Below are 18524 nucleotides of genomic sequence, written 5' to 3'. Positions count from 1 at the left end.
CTTCAAAATACATATCAGATGGAGAGAATTCTGGAAAGATGGCTGAGTAGGTCAGAAAATTCCAATATTTCAAGATTTTCCCCCACAAAAGAGTTAAAATAGCACCTTAAGGCTAACAAAATGTGGGTGAAATTAAATATGAATAGGGACACAACAGGGTTCTGCCCGGAACAATTCAAGAAGAATATAGAAAAATCCTACAACTAGTTTTGGTCCCAGTAAAGAGAAAATACATTCAGGCTAGGTTCTGCTTTAACTACAAGCTTCAAGACACTTAAAAAACAAGTCACAAGTCCTAGGGCTGTTTGTTTTGGGAAGCTGCATCAGCCCCAGCAACAGGAACTTTTACCCCAAGAGAGTGGGGGGAGTTGATTGTTTGAGCCTGGGAAGATTGAGGTAACCTCTCCTGACAAGGAACACCAGACCCAGCCGTACTGCAAAGAGCAGTAGGGGTGAGAAGGAATTAGCACATAGCCACTGAGTGCAGAGGCAGTGGGGCAGAAAGCCTCTGACTGCAGGCTCTTACAGAAGGTTGGAGGTTTGGCTTTGGTTCCAAGTTGGAGGGAAGAACTGAAGATCTAGGGCAAGAGCCACAATTTCCCTTACCTCAGGGCAAGAGGTGATTATAAAAACTAAGCTATTACCACACACAAAAAAATGCATAGGCAAAGGAGAAAGAATTCAGCCATAGAAAGCTATTATGGAAATAGAGATGACCTGGGATCATCTTCGAAGGAGGATATTGAAGCAATGAAACCCCCAAAGAGTAATGTCAAATGGTCACCTGTCCAAAAATAATTTACAGAAGATCTTAAAAAGGACTTTAAAAATCAAATTGATGAGGTTTAGGGGTTCTGGAACCCCATAATACTGACATGCCAGGTCCTGCTTGAAAGAATTCTATTCAATCCTTCTTAAAGCCAAAGAAAAACAAAGTTTATTAAAAGATTCACCAAATTGGTTTGGCTCTTAAGGAGCCTAAGCATTTGTAATGCTTGTATTCACAAGCAGGCCAGACAGAGTCTAAGCTAGACTCTGAGATGGATTGAATCTGAGCACCTTCATGGAGGCAAGATGGAACTTAAATGCAGAAATGACTGTAGGAGGGATCTGAGGGTGTTCTGGTAGTCTAGGGTGATGGGAAGAGGGGTTTAGGGAGCGTCTTGAGGAGAAGTCCAAGGAGGAGGTGACTGGTCAAGTGTTGGAAATAGCTGGAGGCAATCAGGAGATAAGAGACAATGGAGGGCCTGGGCCAGGAGCAGGTGTCTCCAGGTAGTCTGGGATCCCAGGGAGGACCTCCATAGATCAAACCCAGGGAGGATCCTGATGGGAGTGGCTGGTAATAGGATCAAATGGAGAAATATCAAAAGAATGCTAAATAGGAGTATCTGACCCAAATGGAAGGGGAATCCAAGAAGCCCCCCCAAAGACCAGACTTTTCAGACTAATGGGACAAAACTTCTTGATCCAAAGGGAAAAGATCTTGGCTTGGGCTTGTATCCCATCAAAATGACAGAGATGGAGGAAAAACTAAAAAAAAATAAGAATAATTCAAGAAAAATAAGAAGGTTATGAAAAGAAAGTCAACCAATTAGAAAAGGAGATCCAGAATCTTAAGGAAGAAAGTAATACCTTTAAAATTACAATTGGGCAAAGTGAAGCCAGGGAAATTAAAAAAGATCAAGAAATATTTATATGAAAAAATAGAAGAGAAAGTGAAACATAAGAAAAACAACAGATTTGGAGAATAGATCAAAAGAGAAAATATAAAAATAATTGGACTAACTGAATGTCATGATAAAAAGAAGAATCTTGATACAATAATACAAGAAATAATTAAAGAAAATTTTCCTGAAGCATTAGAACAAGGTGGAGGAAGGAGAAGAAATAGAAAAAATATCCATCAGTCACCACTTAAAAGGGATTCCATGAGGAAAACTCAGGAATATCATAGTCAAATTCCAAAAGCCCAAGTTCAAGGGTAAAATGTTAAAAGCATCAAGATTAAAACAATTTAAGTATGATGGAGCCACAATTAGAATCGCAAGGCTGAGGAGCAGAGACATTATAGGACTGTAAGTCCTGGAACACAATACACTGAAGAGCAAAAGAACTGGGGCTCTTGCCAAAAATACCATGCTCTGAAAAGTTAAGTATTATCCTGGATGAAAAAGAAATGGACATTTGATAAACTCTCATACTTTCAAGACTTCATTAAAAACAAATCCTGACCTTCATAGAAGATTTGACATACAAGAACCAAGAGAAATATAAGGTATACACCAATGACTGATTATAAGGGATTCTTAAGGACAGACTATTTATCTTCTATATATGTAAAATGTATGTCTAACATTCTTATTAATAATTGAGTATCTCATAAGAAAGGTTAGGGAAAACCTGACCTTGATATTAATTTAAAAAGTAAAACCATTTAGGAATAGATAAAAAGAATAATGATTTTATACAAATGAGATGCAAGAGGAAGAACTGACACAGAGGGATTAGATGAGACAGGAAGGCCTGGTAGTTTTGGTAAGCTACTTTCATTTGGAATGTGTTTAAGATATATATATATATCTATATATATATATCTATATATATATATATATCATATATTATATATATATTAATATAAATATCTTCTAAATAAAGAGGAAATAAAATGGTAGGGGCATAGGGAGGGGGCAGACAAGGGAGGGATCTTTAGAGGGGAGGGTGACGGAATGAGTACAAGATGGGTATAGAAGGGTGTTTAGATTATGGGAATAGAAGAATAGGGGAGGGATCCTTGGAGGGTGGTAGGCAAGTAATTCAAGGGCAAAGCAGCAGATAGAAGTAAAGTAGAGGAGGCAGGAGGTATAGAAAACAAGAGATAAGCACAAACATAAAATCAAAGATCAGGAATAGAATATTTTGGGGAAAGTATATATCTATATATGTATGTATGTATCTATAGCTATAGAGAAACATATCTAAACTTTGTTGTCATCTTCTAGGGGTGAGTTGGGGGAGGAAAAAAAGAACAAAGTAAAAAAGTACAAAGCAAAAAACAAAAGAAAACTCACCAGGAAGCAAAGAATAGATATGGACAATTCTTAACATGTATTCTTTATCATACAGGCTTCCTTGAAATGAAAATTTATTGCTAAATATTTTGAACCATTTCTTATGTTCTGTTATGCACATGGTATACTTCTTTTCTTTCTTACTTTGTATTTAATTTCCAAGATTTAAGTTTATGATTTTTTTTGTTTCTTTTTTCTATCCTCTATTTGTATTTTAGTCCTTGACTCCAAAATAAAGAAATTAATAAAAACCAGTTCAAATGAATTTCAATACTCTGTTCTAATATAGTTAAGATGAGAAATGTTACCTACTTCTTTTTTTAAATTATTTCCCTTCCCATTCTACAGTTTTTCTTCCTCTAGGCAAATTTTGTTATAATTTAGACTAAATATGTAAATATCTTCTTGGCAGTTTGGCTACATCACAACAAAATTTTGGTATAAATGACATTTTCATCATCAATGACATTAAATTGGCATGGATCAAATATGAGCATTTAATATCATTTCCTTGTTTTAATTTTCTTTATTTCTTTAATAATTTGTAATTGTATCTCTATACCTATTAAATATGCCTTATCAGTTTTATATTTCATAATGTTCTCTATAGCTTTTTAACATTTTAAGTACTGTATCATATAACAGTGGAAAAATGGAGCATTCTTGTATTTATGAGGAAGGTATCAAATATTTTCCTATTACATATAATTTTAGCTTTTGGTTTTTAATAGAAGCTTTTATTGTAGTAAAAATCCTTTTATGCCTAAATTTTGTAGACTTTTTTTAAAGTAAAAGTGCCTTCCCCAATTGATAAATAGTCAAAGGATATGAACAGACAGTTTTCAGAGGAAGAAATTAAAGTTATCTGTCATCATATGAAAAAATGCTCTAAATCACTATTGATTAGAGAGATGCAAATCAAAACTACTCTGTGATACCACATCACACCTATCAGATTGGCTAAAGTGACAGAACAGGATGATGATAAATGTTGGAGAAGATGGGGGAGAGATGGAACGCTAATTCATTGTTGGTAGAGCTGTGAGCTGATCCAACCATTCTGGAGAGCAATTTGGAACTATGCTTAAAGGGCTACAAAAATGTGCATACCCTTTGACCCAGCAATACTGCTTCTAGGACTGTATCCCCAAGAGATCATAAAAATGGGAAAGAGTCCCAAATGTACAAAAACATTTATAGCAGCACTCTTTGTGGTGGTCAAAAACTGGAAATCAAGGGGATGCCCATCAATTGGGGAATGGCTGAATAAATTATGGTATATGAATGTAATGGAATACTATTGTGCCATAAACAATGATGAACAGGAAGGCTTCAGAGAGTCCTGGAAAGACTTATATGATCTGATGCTGAGCAAAAGGAGCAGAAGCAGGAGAACTTTGTACACAGTATCAGTGTGCAAGGACTTTTTCTGTTAGACTTAGAACTTCATTGCAATGCAAGAACTTAAAAAATTTCCAGTGGTCTTTTAAGGCAAAACACCTTCCACATCCAGAGAAAGATCTATGGAATTCAATCACAGAATGCAGCAGATCATTTTCTTTTGTATTACGTTTTGGTTTGTTATATGATTTCTCCCATTCATTTTAATTCTTCTATACAACATGACTATGGTGAAAACGTATGTAATAGGAACATATGTGTAGAATCTATATAAATTCTGTGCTGTCTCAGGGAGGGAGGGGAGAACTGGGGAGGGGAGGAGGAGGAAGGGAAAGAAAAAATCTATGTTGTATGATAGTGATTGTGGAGCACTGAAAATAAAATTACATAAATAAATAAATAAATAAATTTTTCCTTCCAGCAAAAAAAAAAAAAAAAAAAAAATAAAGTAAAAGTGACTGTTAGACCTTATCAGAGGCTTTTTTTTGTAAATCTGCTTACACAATGTGATATTAAATTCTTTGGATTTTTATGATTGGTTAATTGTTAATGGTGAAATGATAATAACAAAACCATCTTTTCATTTTACAGATAAATCCAATTTAACCAAATTGAATGATGCAGGGCCAGATAAATTGCTATAATATTTAGGTAGGATTTTTAAAAAATTTTTTAAATATTCATGAATAATGATGGTCTGTATTTTAATTTATTTGATTTGTCATTCCCTGGTATAGGTATTGGAATGATGCATTGATCCATCTTCATGTTTTAACTCTATTCTTTGTAGAAAGCAAATTTTAGGGCTTTAATTGTTCAAATAATATCCAAATACTTAATATGGTTGTCATTACTGTAGATGGCATTTCACTCTTCATCAACTTCTTCAAGGTTTTCTTTTTTCAATGATAATAAACCCACAAAATCATTATTGCTTTTATTTATCTCCCATCATGTTAGTTTCCTAACAATGCTATCTTCTCTAATAGCTTTCATGTCATAATGGATAGGTTGCTGCCATTTTTAGTAGGTCAGATTTAGTAGTCTTACTGACCATGCCATCATGGAATCACTTTGGCTCTTCCAGAGGTAATATTAAGTGACATTTTGGTCACTAAGCATTGTGCTCAATATATTTCTCCCTTTATTCTTCTTGGTAGACCAGATCCAAGTGAGCAATAGAGAATCCATCTGATTCATTATAAATGTGCTCCCAATCAAGAAAAAACATATAACTCCACCCACTAGGAAACCTACATTTGGTCACTTTTCAAATTTGGGGCCCATGCTTCTGTGTAATATGGGTGCTTTTTCTTCTGCCTAATGAACACATACACACACACACACAGACACACACACACACACACACAGACACACACACACACACACACACACACATACTCTCTCTCTCATCAAATAACCAGGAGGGCACTGTTACTCTTCCAGGAATCCCTCTGCATGAGTGGGAACCAGGTCTATGACTAAGCTCCTATAGAAGCTGCTGCTGAGGCCAGACCAGGTCTATCTCCTCATAATTTATGGATAGCTTTTCATTTTTCTTTGGAGGAAGCTCCCGCACTAATAAAATGATGATTCGATTCACGAAAGTTGCATTTAGATGTTTCATTGTAGTATAGGGATGGCACTGTCTTTTTAAAGGCTGCTTCACTAGAACTCAAGTGCTGCCTTGTACTCCCAAGCTTGAAGGGTTTCACGTATGGAAATAGTGACCAATTGTGTGCCTGATATTGAAAAACCAGACAGGTTACATTCAGAGAGAATCATCAATCAAATATAGATTGTGGAATGATGAATTTTTTACCCATAGTAACAACTCCTAGTAATTCAAGGAAGGAGGTGCAACCTGCATTGGGGGAGGAAAAATTCACACTGTCAAAGTATAGACCTTTAAAGTATTAAACCAATATGATCTTGATTGATTTTTGTTGAGTCTATAGGATTTTCTTAAAAAACATCTTCAAATGGAGCTTTTGTGATCCCTTTTCCTGTATTATAGAACTCACAACTCTAAGTTTAAAACCTTTAACATTGAGTTGCACTATTTTTGATCATCAAGGATGACAGAGGTAGGAAAGAATATTTTCATTTGTGTCACTTCATGTCTAACAAGAAGAAGTTGGTTCATCACAGTGTCCATCACTCTCCTTTCTGAGCATCCTGAGGGAAACGAAGCTGAGACCTCAAGAAGCCTGAAAGACCACACCCTACTTCTATTCATTTTCTATGGTCACACAGATGTCATCCGTTGTTCAACGTTCACTTCCCAAAGAGACCCTGACAGTGGAAGAGTTGATGACACCTGAGAGAAAAACCTCCTCACTGGCCCCCAGGGAGACTCTGGGGCCAAAGACATTCAGCGTCATTCGCATTGATGTTCCACTGTGGCCTTTCCAGCACCTCTTTACTCTCCTTGGAATGCTCAGGATTCCCTTTTCTCGCTTAATCAGTCCCAAGGAGCTCAGCTTAGGTTCATAACATCCTAGTAACTTGGAATGGGAACTGGCCATAGAGAAAACCTAGTCCAAGGCCTTTTGCTCACAGATGAGAAAATTGGGCCCAGAGAAGGAATGAGACTTGTAGCATATTACTGACTGAATCACTGACACAGCTGGAATGAGAAATCAAGTCACTCTTCATGTTTGTTTCTTTGGTCATTAGGGAGAAAGGAATAATTAGGGCTCTGAGGCATATAGAAATGAGGGCAATATTGGTGTTTTTTTGGGTAATTGATGAGACCTGGATTTCTGCATGCCTCAGGGGCAGGAAGTAAAAGTAGGTCAAATCTAGAAACTGCTTTTTCCATATAAAGGTCCAATTCCATCTCTCATCTATTTATTTCTCCTATTACCACACTTTTTATCCCTAAGACACTTCAGTGAAGTTCCCTTGGATCAGATCAGTCATGAAGTGATAGTGTAACAGGCCACTTCTGAGGAAACTGGCAAATCCAACCAAGGAGGTGGGTCACTGAGTTGGGGGAAAGGCTAATGGAGATATGAGGTTAGGGTGTCCTCAGAGAGGAGTATGGGGGCTTCTCATTAATACCCCCAGAGGGAGGCCAATGGTCAAAGTGAACGAAGAGGCAATGGAGATGCTGTGGAAAGAAAGAATTTTGCATCTGGAATAAACGGACCTGACTTCAAGTCCCACCTTTGCTTATTGACTTACTACCTTTGTGGTCATGTGCAAGTCCCTTTATCTGTCTAGAGTTCAGTTTAGAAGCCCTCCAAGGGTCCTTCAAGGTATGGCTATAATTCAGTGACAGCATCAGGCCATAATGGAAGGAGAGAAGGGGCAAAAGGAATTTTGGTCATTAAATCGTAGAGTCTCTGAAACTGAGGAGCCCTCAGCAGTGATCTCATCCAGTTGACACAATGAAAAGAGGAAATAGGTAAAGCATGACATACAGTAGGTGTTTACTAATGCTTCTTCCTTTCTCCCTTCCTTCCTTACCCTCTCATTTTCTTCCCTTCCTGACACCCTCTCTCCTTCCTTCCTTCACTCATTCCTTCCTTTCTTCCTTCTTTCCCTCCTTCTTTGCTTTTCTCTTTTTATCTACATATTGTCTACTTAATTCATCTAAATGGACTTTTTCAAAGTAATACTTCCAGGAGAAGAGAAGGCAAGTTCAGGATGAGGTAAATGAAATTTATTGAAACAACTGCTGCAGAACTCATTCATGGAGGAACAAAGACTCAGAAAAGTGACAGAGGGGAATACATAGCCTAAAATGTTAGACTTAATGATTTCTAAGAGCTATTCTAATTCTAACTTCCTCACATTGTATATGAGAAAGAAAAAATTTATTCAATAAAGTGATTTGTCCAGGGTCACTCAATTTCTCTGTAAGTGGTAGAGCCAGAATTAGAAACTCCATGCCTCATACTCTTCTGGTCTTGGTCTCTACCCTGTAGCCCAAGCTATGTTCCACCCTCCCCTTCTACCAAGTACTCAGCCTTCAAATTTAGAAAGCCCTTCTTTCCTGCTCTGAGGCCCAGTTATGTACTATCTGTTTGCAGCTTGCTATGCCAGGTACACTCACAGTGCATGGTTAAGGATTCCAAGGTGAGTACATTACAGTTAAGTCAGAGAAAGCCCCCCAACTGGAGTGTTTCTTCTTCCACAAAAACTTGTCCTGGGCAGAGGCTTATCTTATTTGTGTTTTTGTATCCATACTACCTCATAGTTGGCCTGCCTGATATTTGGAAGGTCCTCAGTTAAACTGATTGAATTATTTGCACTGAATTTTATGTAAGAAGTTTGGACTGGTTCTCTATTTTTGGAGTTAGTACCATCTCTTAATACTCTCTTAAGAGTTAATTCACTAAAAGATCATGTTTCCCTCTGCCTTATGGATTCTATCAAGGTTGCTGTTTTAGATTCTCTAATGAATTATTAATCAAGTTATAACTAAAATGATTTATCAGATCATAGTAACAATATCACAAGGCTTCCAAAGTTTTACAGGATCATGTATTTAGACCTAAAAGTGGCCTTAGAAGTCATTGAGTCCAGTCCCTTCATTTTACAGATGAGGAAACTGAGACCTAGGTAGGTGAACTGATCTCACCAAGGTCACACAGGCAATGAGTGGTAGAACTAGCATTTGAACTTCAGTTCTCTATGACTACAAATCCTTTGCCCTTTCTGCCCTTATCACGCTCCATCCTACAACTTTCTCTTGTTAAAAATCTAATTAGAAGAAATCTCTACAAAGCCATACCTAAAGGAAAATATTATCTATAACAATCTTTACCAAGATATTCATTCAGTGCATAAGAGCCTTGAGTTTTTGGAAATTCTGTCCTGACACAGCCTATTTGAGTTATGTATAATTACCGTTGTTAGGAACTGCACACACACACACACACACACACATCTTTATTGTGATAAATCTGTTTCATCATAATTCAGTTTCCTTTTTATCTTAGTCTCACCCTTCAGGAAATACAGAAATGTCTGTGCTCTATTCTATTTATTGTTAATTTATATCTTAATAAGAAAAAATGAATTTTCTCCTTTCCAATCCTACATCCACTAATCTCAATTGAGAATGAAGGGGAAAAAATATCTTGTTAAAGCATGTATTATCAAGGAAAACAAATTTTAATTTTGGACATTTAAACATAGTCACTTTTCTACACTTTGAATCCTTCACCTCTCTATCACCTGGGGATAGCTTGTTTTATCATGAATCCTGTGGAATTATGGTTGGTCATTATGCTGATCAGAGTTGCTACTTCTTTCAAGGTTTGTTGTTTGTCTTTAACATATTGTTATTGCATAAACCATTCTCCTGGGTTTGTTTACTTCACTATGCATCAATTCATACAAGTCTTCCCAAATATTCTCCCCATAGTTTCTTAGGAAAATAGTAATCCTTCCCATTAATATATTATAATTTGTTCGGCTATTCTCCAGTTGTTGAATATGCCCTAAAATTAGTGTTCTTTGAAACCTCAAAAAAGTTAAAATTCTATTTGTAGATACTGAGAGTTTGTTTTGCATAAGACAGTTCCCTCCTTTATTCCATATTCTTTCTAGTTCCACTTCTGCCCCTTTGCTTCTGTCTCACTATTGAATTAAATATATTTCTTTACTGAAATGTATATATGTGGGTCCATTGTCCCAGTGACCCATTATAGATTAGAATGAAGTGTGAGTGTCTCTTCTCACTGACATCCTTGATTGTATAGATTTATATATATTGTATGAATTTGTATAGATTTCCTAACTTCATTATGTGACAGGAAGATGACAAAGAGGTAAGGAGAGAGGGATGACACAGAGAGACAGTGACAGAGACAAAGGCACAAAGACAGAGACTGAGAAAACAAACGAACAAAACCTGGTCAAATTCACATATCCAACTTAAAAAACTCAAGATTGGTGAATCCTATGTGAAGGGTAGTGTTCCTTTATTGGCTAATGGTCATCTATATGCCCTATTTGAAGAAGAAAGACCAAAAACTCAAATACAAATAGGTCAGTGTCCCTTGGATATATAAGAGAAACATATCTTGTCCAAAAACTACATTTAGACTTCACTCACTTATTAAAATTAGTAGCCTAGGGCCATTGGCCTCTGATTTCTGATCACTTTTGTGATTTTGTCTGCAGTGAAAAAGTCTCTCCTATGATTCTGGGCTCTCCCTCCAATCACACATTACTGAACACAACTACTTTCATCCTTCTGGGTGTCCCAGGGTTGGAGGTAGCTCACCTTTGGATGGCTGTCCCACTGAATGCCATGTACTCTGTAGCTCTATTAGGAAATATTATCATCATGACTGTGATCTGGACAGACAGTGCACTGCATGAGCCCATGTATCATTTCCTATGTGTCTTGGCTGCTGTGGACATTGTCATGTCAACCTCTGTCACCCCCAAGATGTTGAACATCTTCTGGTCAGGCAATGGCATCATTGGCTTTGCTGCCTGTTTCACCCAGATGTACATTGTCCATGCCTCTACAGCAATAGAAACAGGGTTACTCCTGGCCATGGCCTTTGACCGCTATATAGCCATCTGTAAACCTCTGCACTACCAAACCATCCTCACCTCACGGACCATGATAGGGATGGGCATGGCCATCCTAGCAAGAGCTATCACAGCTATGACTCCAATGACCTGGATGGTGGTCCATCTGCCATACTGTGCCTCCCATGTGGTCCCCCATTCTTACTGTGAACACATGGCTGTGGCCAAGTTGGCATGTGCGGATCATATGCCCAGTAGTCTTTACAGTTTGATTGTTTCCTTCATCATTGTAGGGACTGATGTGGTCTTCATTGCTATTTCCTACAGTTTGATCCTCCAGGCTGTGTTCAGTCTTTCCTCACAAGATGCACGGGTCAAGGCACTCAGCACTTGTGGTTCACATGTGAGTGTCATGGTCCTCTTCTACTTGCCAGGCATATTGTCCATCTATATGGCTTGGTTAGGGCAGCATGTAGTGCCCTTGCATTCCCAGGTGCTGCTTGCTGATTTCTACCTAGTCATCCCTCCTATGTTGAACCCTCTTATTTATGGCCTGAAGACAAAGCGTATCCGGGAGAGAGTGTGGAAAGCAATGACTACCAGTCTCCCTGGCCACGTCTTCCAAAACTTAGCAAAGGAGAAAAGAACTACTCAAGTGTTTGTAATGGAGCACAGTGAATTCAGATGGGAGGCAGATTCAGAAGTAAGTGGGGATATTTAAATGTTTTGTCCTTGCTTCTATCATTCATTACTAGCAGGGATGGCCTCACATTGGGAATTTTGCAGAACTACTCAAACTATAGTGGATGTCATCCTTCCTAAATTCTTTCCAAACTAAGGATGACATTTCAGACATTCTGGTATTTATATTTCTTATCTGGGATCTTCAATCAAAAAGTATTTATTGAATTTCATGCTCAATAGGACATCAAGTAATCATTGCAACTTCTTTGTGCCGGGATGTTTGGTTGGTTGCTGTCCTACATTCTCAAAGAAGACCAAAATGACATCATTATGTTAGAGTCAAGTTACAGTGCTTCTAACTGTGACTGATTAGACTAGCACAGGCTTAGAATGCCTTACCACAGGTAGGCACAAATAGTACAAGTGAATATTTGTAATGGATTCTCTAAATTTGAACATCTCACCCTTCTTTTTAGTTACTTTGATTCTGCTTTGCTCATAGAACACAGCACCTTCTCTGATGAGGTCGTGTCCTGCTGGGTGGTCCCCTTTCAGTGTCTCACATGTCAAACAATCAACTCCAAAGTTCTTAAGAGAGACCTTGCGAGTGTCCTTGTATCACTTCTTCTGACCACCAAGTGAGTGCTTGCCCTGTGTGAGTTCTCCATAAAGTAATCTTTTTGCTAAGTGTATGTTTTGCATTCAAACAATGTGGCCAGCCCATTGGAGTTGCACTCTCTGAGGCAGATTTTAAATGCACAGAGGACCTCAGTGTCTGGTGCCTTATCCTGCCAGGTTGTCTTCAGAATCAACCTAAGACAATGCAAATGGAAGGGATTCAATTTTCTGTCATGGCACTGTTATACTCTCCTGGTTTCATAGGCATTTAAGAATGAGGTCAGCACAACTCTGATGACCTTCAGTTTGGTAGTCAGTCTAATACCTCTCCTCTCTCACACTTTCCTTCGGAGCCTTCCAAACACTGAGCCAAATTTGGCAATGTATGTATCTGCCTCATTATCAATGTGTACTTTCCTAGCAAGTATACTGCCAATGCAAGTGAACTTATCCCTAGCTTTGAAAACTTCTCCATTTGCTGTAACCAGTGGTTCCACAGATGGATGGTGTGATGCTGCTTGATGGAGCACCTATATTTTCTTCATGTTAATTGTTAGGCCAAAATTAGCACAGGCAACAGAGAATCAATCAGTGCTTTGTTGCATCTCAGTTTCAGTAACTGCACTGAGTATACAATCATCTTCAAACAAAAAATCATGTACCAATACTCCCTCCACTTTATCTTGGCTTGTAGTCTTCAGGTTGAAGAATTTGCCATCAGGGCTATAGCTGACCTTGATGCTGTGTTTGTGCTCATTGAAGGTATTTGACAATATGGTTGAAAACATCATGATAAAAAGCATGGGAGCAAGCACACAGGTGTGTTTCACTCCTTTGGTGACTGGGAAGGCATAAGAGCATCATCCACTATCCAGAAACTGGGCAAGCATACTGTCATAAAATTGAACTACGATATTGATGAACTTCTCCAAGGCAACCAAATTTTGACATTGTTTTCCATAAGCTGTAATGACTGATAGTGTCAAAGATCACTGTCAGATGTACAAATGTGATGTATAGACCTCTGCTCTGCTCTTGGCATTTCTCCTGGAGTTGTTAGGCAGCAAACACTGTATTTATTGTTCCTAGGCCCTTTCTAAAGACACACTAGCTCTCACATAGATAACCATCTTCTAGATGAAAGATCAGTCTATTAAGGAAAATTCTGACAAGAATCTTGACAGCAATGAATGACTAAGAAAGAGGACACCCCGAACAACCACCCCACCATGAGTTTCACAGGACAAACTATTTCCTTTACCTTTATATAGATGGGCAATGGAAGTATCCTTGAACTTCTGGGGGATAACGTCTTGTCATATAAACTGAAAATTTTCAGTCAGCTTTTGTATGAGCAATGGACCTCTCACCTTATAAATCTCAGCTGAAATAAAATTAGCCCCAGGTGCTTTACCACATGAAGGAGCCAAATGGCATTCAACATCTCTTTAGTTGGATCTAGCATAAAGCAGAATTATAAACCTGACCTCTTCCCGCACATTGATGATAAGGATCTCCAGGTCTTCATAGAATTTTTCTTTGACCTCATCAGGTTTTGACATGGTGGGAGCATAGGCACTAGTGATGGTGACATGGAATTTTCCTGCAAGTTGCAACCACATTGTCATGAGTCTGTTCACTAATTTTGGTAGGTAGACAAGTTAGTTGACTAGATTAGTTTTGATTGCAAACCCTACACCAGTTTCATGGCACTTCTCTTCACTGAGGCCTCTCCAAAAATACTTGCAAACAGCTCTGACTTCAGTAAGCTGGCCTTCATTTGCTGGTCTTGTTTCAAGTCATTTAGATGTGATACCTGTTGAGTTGACTTGCAACAAGAGCTGTTCAACTTTCAAGTCTACTGGGATTTTGTGTTGTCTAAGTGTACACACATTCCATATACTGATGGTGAGTAGAATCATCTTTGCAAAAGATTTTTACATTTTTGTGTGTTTTGACCTCAGGGTTGGATTCCTCTCTGCTGTAGTAATCAGGTCAGTGTTGAATAAGTAGACAATTTTTAGGGTTGCTTTTCTATCTCATTCCTCACAGGAGTTGAGTAGTGAGATCCTTAGAAGGCTGTTCAGACACCCAGGAGGCTGCCCAATCCCACTGCTACTTCCAGTGAGAAGATGACCCTTTGGCCTAGGCTGCCTGTGTGTAGCATTGTGACTACAGCTCTCAGGGCATCCTAACCTGCTCCTTTTTCAGTTGCTTATCACCTTAGTACTTTGGGAGAGCTAAAATGGTGAAATGGTATGGACAATATCTTTTGATTCATGCTATTATTGTGACTTCTGTGTGCCAGGCCCCCCATTAACCTCTAGAGATACAAAAGAGGGCAAAAAGATGAACTTGGCCCTTACTGAGTTTACATTTTAATTCGCGATATGTCATGGGTACAAGATATGTCCAAAGAAAATGGAAACTAGTCAGAGAGGAAGATACTAGTAGTTCTGAGAACTGTCAAAGACATTCTATAAGAGTTGGAATATGTGCTGAGCATTACAGGTAGCCAGGTCACAAAGGCATTTTAGTCTTCCCACAGCCACTGATATAACATATTAAAATATCACACACCCCCCCCTTAGAGAGAATGTGTGTGTGTGCATGTGTGTGCATCTGTGTGTGTCTGTTGGCATTCTAGTAAAGTCTAGGGACCCCCTCTCAGAATAATATTTTTGACAAACTCATAACTGATGAAAATGCTAAATTTCAGTTAGATGTGAATGAAGATAAACTTGTTCTTGTTCACAAGAAGAATGAATGCTTGCAGAAATATGTTGCCACAGAGTGTTAAGAAAACATACACATTTAAAATCTTGTTCAAACTAATCCTTTTGGTCTCCTATTGCTCACCCTCTTTTGCAGGCTGAAGAGCTAGATGTTGAAAGGAATATTGGAGTACTGGCTCCTAAGTGAACTAGAATCCATATAGAAGTATTTCTTTTAACACTTTGGGTTTCATCCTGCCTGATTGTTTCAATAAATGCGATAAACGAGTTAAGGAGTGAAATATTCTCTAAATCAGGAGGCTCATGACAAAGAAAAGATGATTCCAAGTAGTAAAATGGGAGTTCAAAGAGTAGATAGGATTTAACTCCCCAGTACATCTGGGTGCTGACTGCCATTTTTCTCAGCCTTAGGAGAGTTCATATACACTGAGAGAAGGGAATATGTTACTTACATTATGCCTTTTGTTAATTACTTAACATACAATGAAACAATTGGCTAGTCTACAGTTTCAGAAAGTAGGGCATTCAACCAGGTGTCAGTAGCTCTGGCAGTGACACTATTTTGCATGCCTCAGCACATGCCATCTACAATACTTGTCACATAGACGTGTTTAAAATACTGAGCAAATTACCGTTAACCTCCAATCAGAGAGAGTGAAGTGAAGAGAGTTTTGAGGTATACTTGTAACTTTAAGGAGACAATACTAATGATCATTTTTTAAATTTTAAATTATTATCAATGCTATTTAATATTATAATTGTTATACATTATCTCTGAATCTTTTGCTTTTTCTGTATCACATCCTTTAAGCCTCTCTGTCTCCTTCAATTCTTTTTACGTGTTGTCATTATAATGCGATTATATTACCATACTAACAGAGAGCCATGAAATTAAGAGGCATTTCATAAATGCTTGTTAATGGATGGATTGACCTGCCCTAATTTGTTCTGACAGGCCTCTGTCATTGGACATGTGTTTTGCTTCTACTTTTTTTCTTTTCCACATAGTGATGCTGTAAATATTTTTTGCAACACAGGCAATTCTATACTTCTTTTCAATATTATCAGGACCATTTACAACCCTGCCAAAATTGCATTATCATTTTTATTCCCTAATAGTACTATCAACTCTTAATATTTCCATTTGGTTAAAGAACCTGACCTAGATTTAAGTCCTGCCCCTGATACATACTGATTTTGGAACCTTTTCAAGTAGCCTAACCACTTGGTGCCCCAGGCAACTGTAAAAAAGTTCTCAATGTACATTACACTATGTATTGATCCTTTACTGAGAACTCCCTTCACTGATTGTTAAGGTAGGCTCAGTTCTCACGTGAACGGTCTCGGGTCAGGTAAAAGTGAGGGCTTCTTGAGCTCTCACAAGGCCCCCCAGAGAACAGCTGGGAATTGAGGAATGAGACATGAGTTATCTCGTTTTCCACCTCTTCTCATTGGGAACTTGCTGGGGAGAGCATCCCACTTTTGAGATTGGTCCATAGTCTGAGCACACCTTTTGTTAATTGGCTAAGGGGCTAAGAGCATGCATGATCCACCAGTGAACTATGCAGCTGGGAGAGCTTAAATGGGGACAGGAAAGCCTGAGAAGAGATTGGGTTTTTTCTTTGCTCCTCGGGAGGAAGAAGGGGGCTCCCACGGGGAGAACTTGCCCTACATGCTGACATGTAGCTTGTATCCAGAATAAAGCCTACACCTCTGTTTGACTCTGGAGGTCTCTTCTCTCATTTGTTTATCTGGCTGGCCACCGAAGACCTGGGATAGGTTAAGAGGATCTGGCAGCCCATGGCAATTAGGCCGGACAACTAATAAAATCATACGTCTCAACCTTTGATACCAAAACTATTTAATTAGATTTATTTTAGTTTGTATTTATATGTCCATTAATCTATCTATCTATCTATCTATCTATCTATCTATCTATCTATCTATCTATCTATCTATCTATCTGTCTGTCTGTCTGTCTGTCTGTCTGTCTGTCTGTCTGTCTGTCTGTCTATCTGTCTTTCTTTCTTTCTTTCTTTCTTTCTTTCTTTCTTTCTTTCTTTCTTTCTTTCTTTCTTTCTTTCTTTCTTTCTTTCTTTCTTCCTTTCTATTAACTTATCTATGGTAACTATGTAACCATAAGTGTCCTTTAAGAATTTTTTTTCAGATGGTTGTTGAAAATTTTGTCTTCCCTTTAAAACTACCCTTTTGTTAATTTTGAAAACTTACCGTGAATGACCATTAATCTAACAGATGTTAAAACATACATAGATCTTGTATTTTAGTCTTTTATCAGATATGCTTGAAGCAAAGAGAATTTTCACCATATGAATCTACTATTTTTAGAAAGCTACACTGTTCATTTGTACAAATATGGTTTTTAAATAAAATTGTCTGCCAAAGTAATGTTGTCATTTAGGACTTTCTTTGTAGAGAATAGCAATTGCTTTGCTACCAGGAAAGCAAGAGAATGGTGATGAATTTCTTTCAGTCCCTCTCCTGGGGATGATTTGTATGTACCTAGGGTAACAGTCACAAGTATGATTGGAAATGAATAGAATTTTGATATCCTAACTGATAAAATAGAGTAGATTGAAGGAGTAACAGCTGACACAGAATCAAAATGCTTCAAAGGACTGTTCTGACCACATGACTTTTTCACTGTTTGGGGGTGGCAGTGAGTTTAACACAGTTGTGTTGATATAGCTCTTGAGACTATGTGCTAAAAGCCATTTTTCCCTATGTGGAAAAATGTTTAGCACCTGATATTTAGCAGATAGAAGCGGTAGGATGCAATTAAGAGAGACTCAGGGGAGATTGGAACATCTGGAGATAATCTCAGAGGGAAGGCATTAGCATTCAGGGGGATGAAGAGGCTTGTTGCAGAAAGTAGGATTTTTAACTGGGAAACTACGAAAGACAGAGGGTGGAGAAAAGAAGATGGACCATTCTGGGGCTGTGTGATAGACAGTGAAAAGGAATAAGAACTGAACTTGCAAGGAATAGCAAGGAGGCTTAGGACAACTGAGTGGAGGACGGAGCAAAGTCAGAAGAAATGAAGCAGAAATTCCTAGCCACAACTATTGTAGTAGCACAGTGAAGAAGGTGTTTCTCTCTGTAGCATTAACTGAGACTGATTCTTGACAACATCTATCCCACAACCCAATAGAATCTTCTAATTTTGCAAAATAGGAAAGTGAGGTTCAGCGAAAGGTATGTGTTCTAAGTCTTTTTAATTTTTTACATTATTTTTATAAATTATATATTTTTTCAAATTACATGTAAAATAGTTTTTAATATTCATTTTTAATAAGTTTTTGAGTTCCAAATTTTTCTCCCTCCTTCCCACCCTCCACCTTTCCCAAGATAGCAATCAATCTGATATGTTATACATGTGCAGTCATGTTAAACACATTTCTACCTTAGTCAGGTTTGGAAAGAAGAAACAGTGCAGAAGGGAAAAGTCAAGAAAAAACATGAAAAGAGTATACTTTGATTTTCATTCAAAGTCCATAAT

General features: G+C 37.9%; 1 protein-coding gene across 1 annotated transcript; it reads left to right on the top strand.

The window, feature by feature from the left end:
- Positions 1–6725: 6725 nt before the first annotated feature.
- Positions 6726–15194, top strand: LOC140507623 (olfactory receptor 52I1-like). The gene is made up of 3 exons (XM_072615641.1): positions 6726–6871; positions 10611–11673; positions 15144–15194. The coding sequence occupies exons 1-3, from the start codon at positions 6726–6728 to the stop codon at positions 15192–15194; spliced, it is 1260 nt and encodes a 419-aa protein (XP_072471742.1).
- The last annotated feature ends 3330 nt before the right edge of the window (positions 15195–18524 follow it).

The sequence above is a fragment of the Notamacropus eugenii genome, chromosome 5 (assembly GCF_028372415.1).
Source record: "Notamacropus eugenii isolate mMacEug1 chromosome 5, mMacEug1.pri_v2, whole genome shotgun sequence".
Classification (NCBI taxonomy): domain Eukaryota; kingdom Metazoa; phylum Chordata; class Mammalia; order Diprotodontia; family Macropodidae; genus Notamacropus; species Notamacropus eugenii.
Note: the sequence above shows the minus strand (reverse complement) of the source record. Positions and strands in the feature narration are given on the sequence as shown.

Bases quoted from the DNA above. Each gene is read 5' to 3' on its own strand.
- LOC140507623 (XM_072615641.1), top strand. From the start codon at position 6,726: ATGTCATCCGTTGTTCAACGTTCACTTCCCAAAGAGACCCTGACAGTG. The intron at 6,872-10,610 runs GTGGCCTTTCCA...TTTTGTCTGCAG, and splicing joins ATTCGCATTGATGTTCCACT to TGAAAAAGTCTCTCCTATGA. The intron at 11,674-15,143 runs GTAAGTGGGGAT...CCTCTTTTGCAG, and splicing joins GATGGGAGGCAGATTCAGAA to GCTGAAGAGCTAGATGTTGA.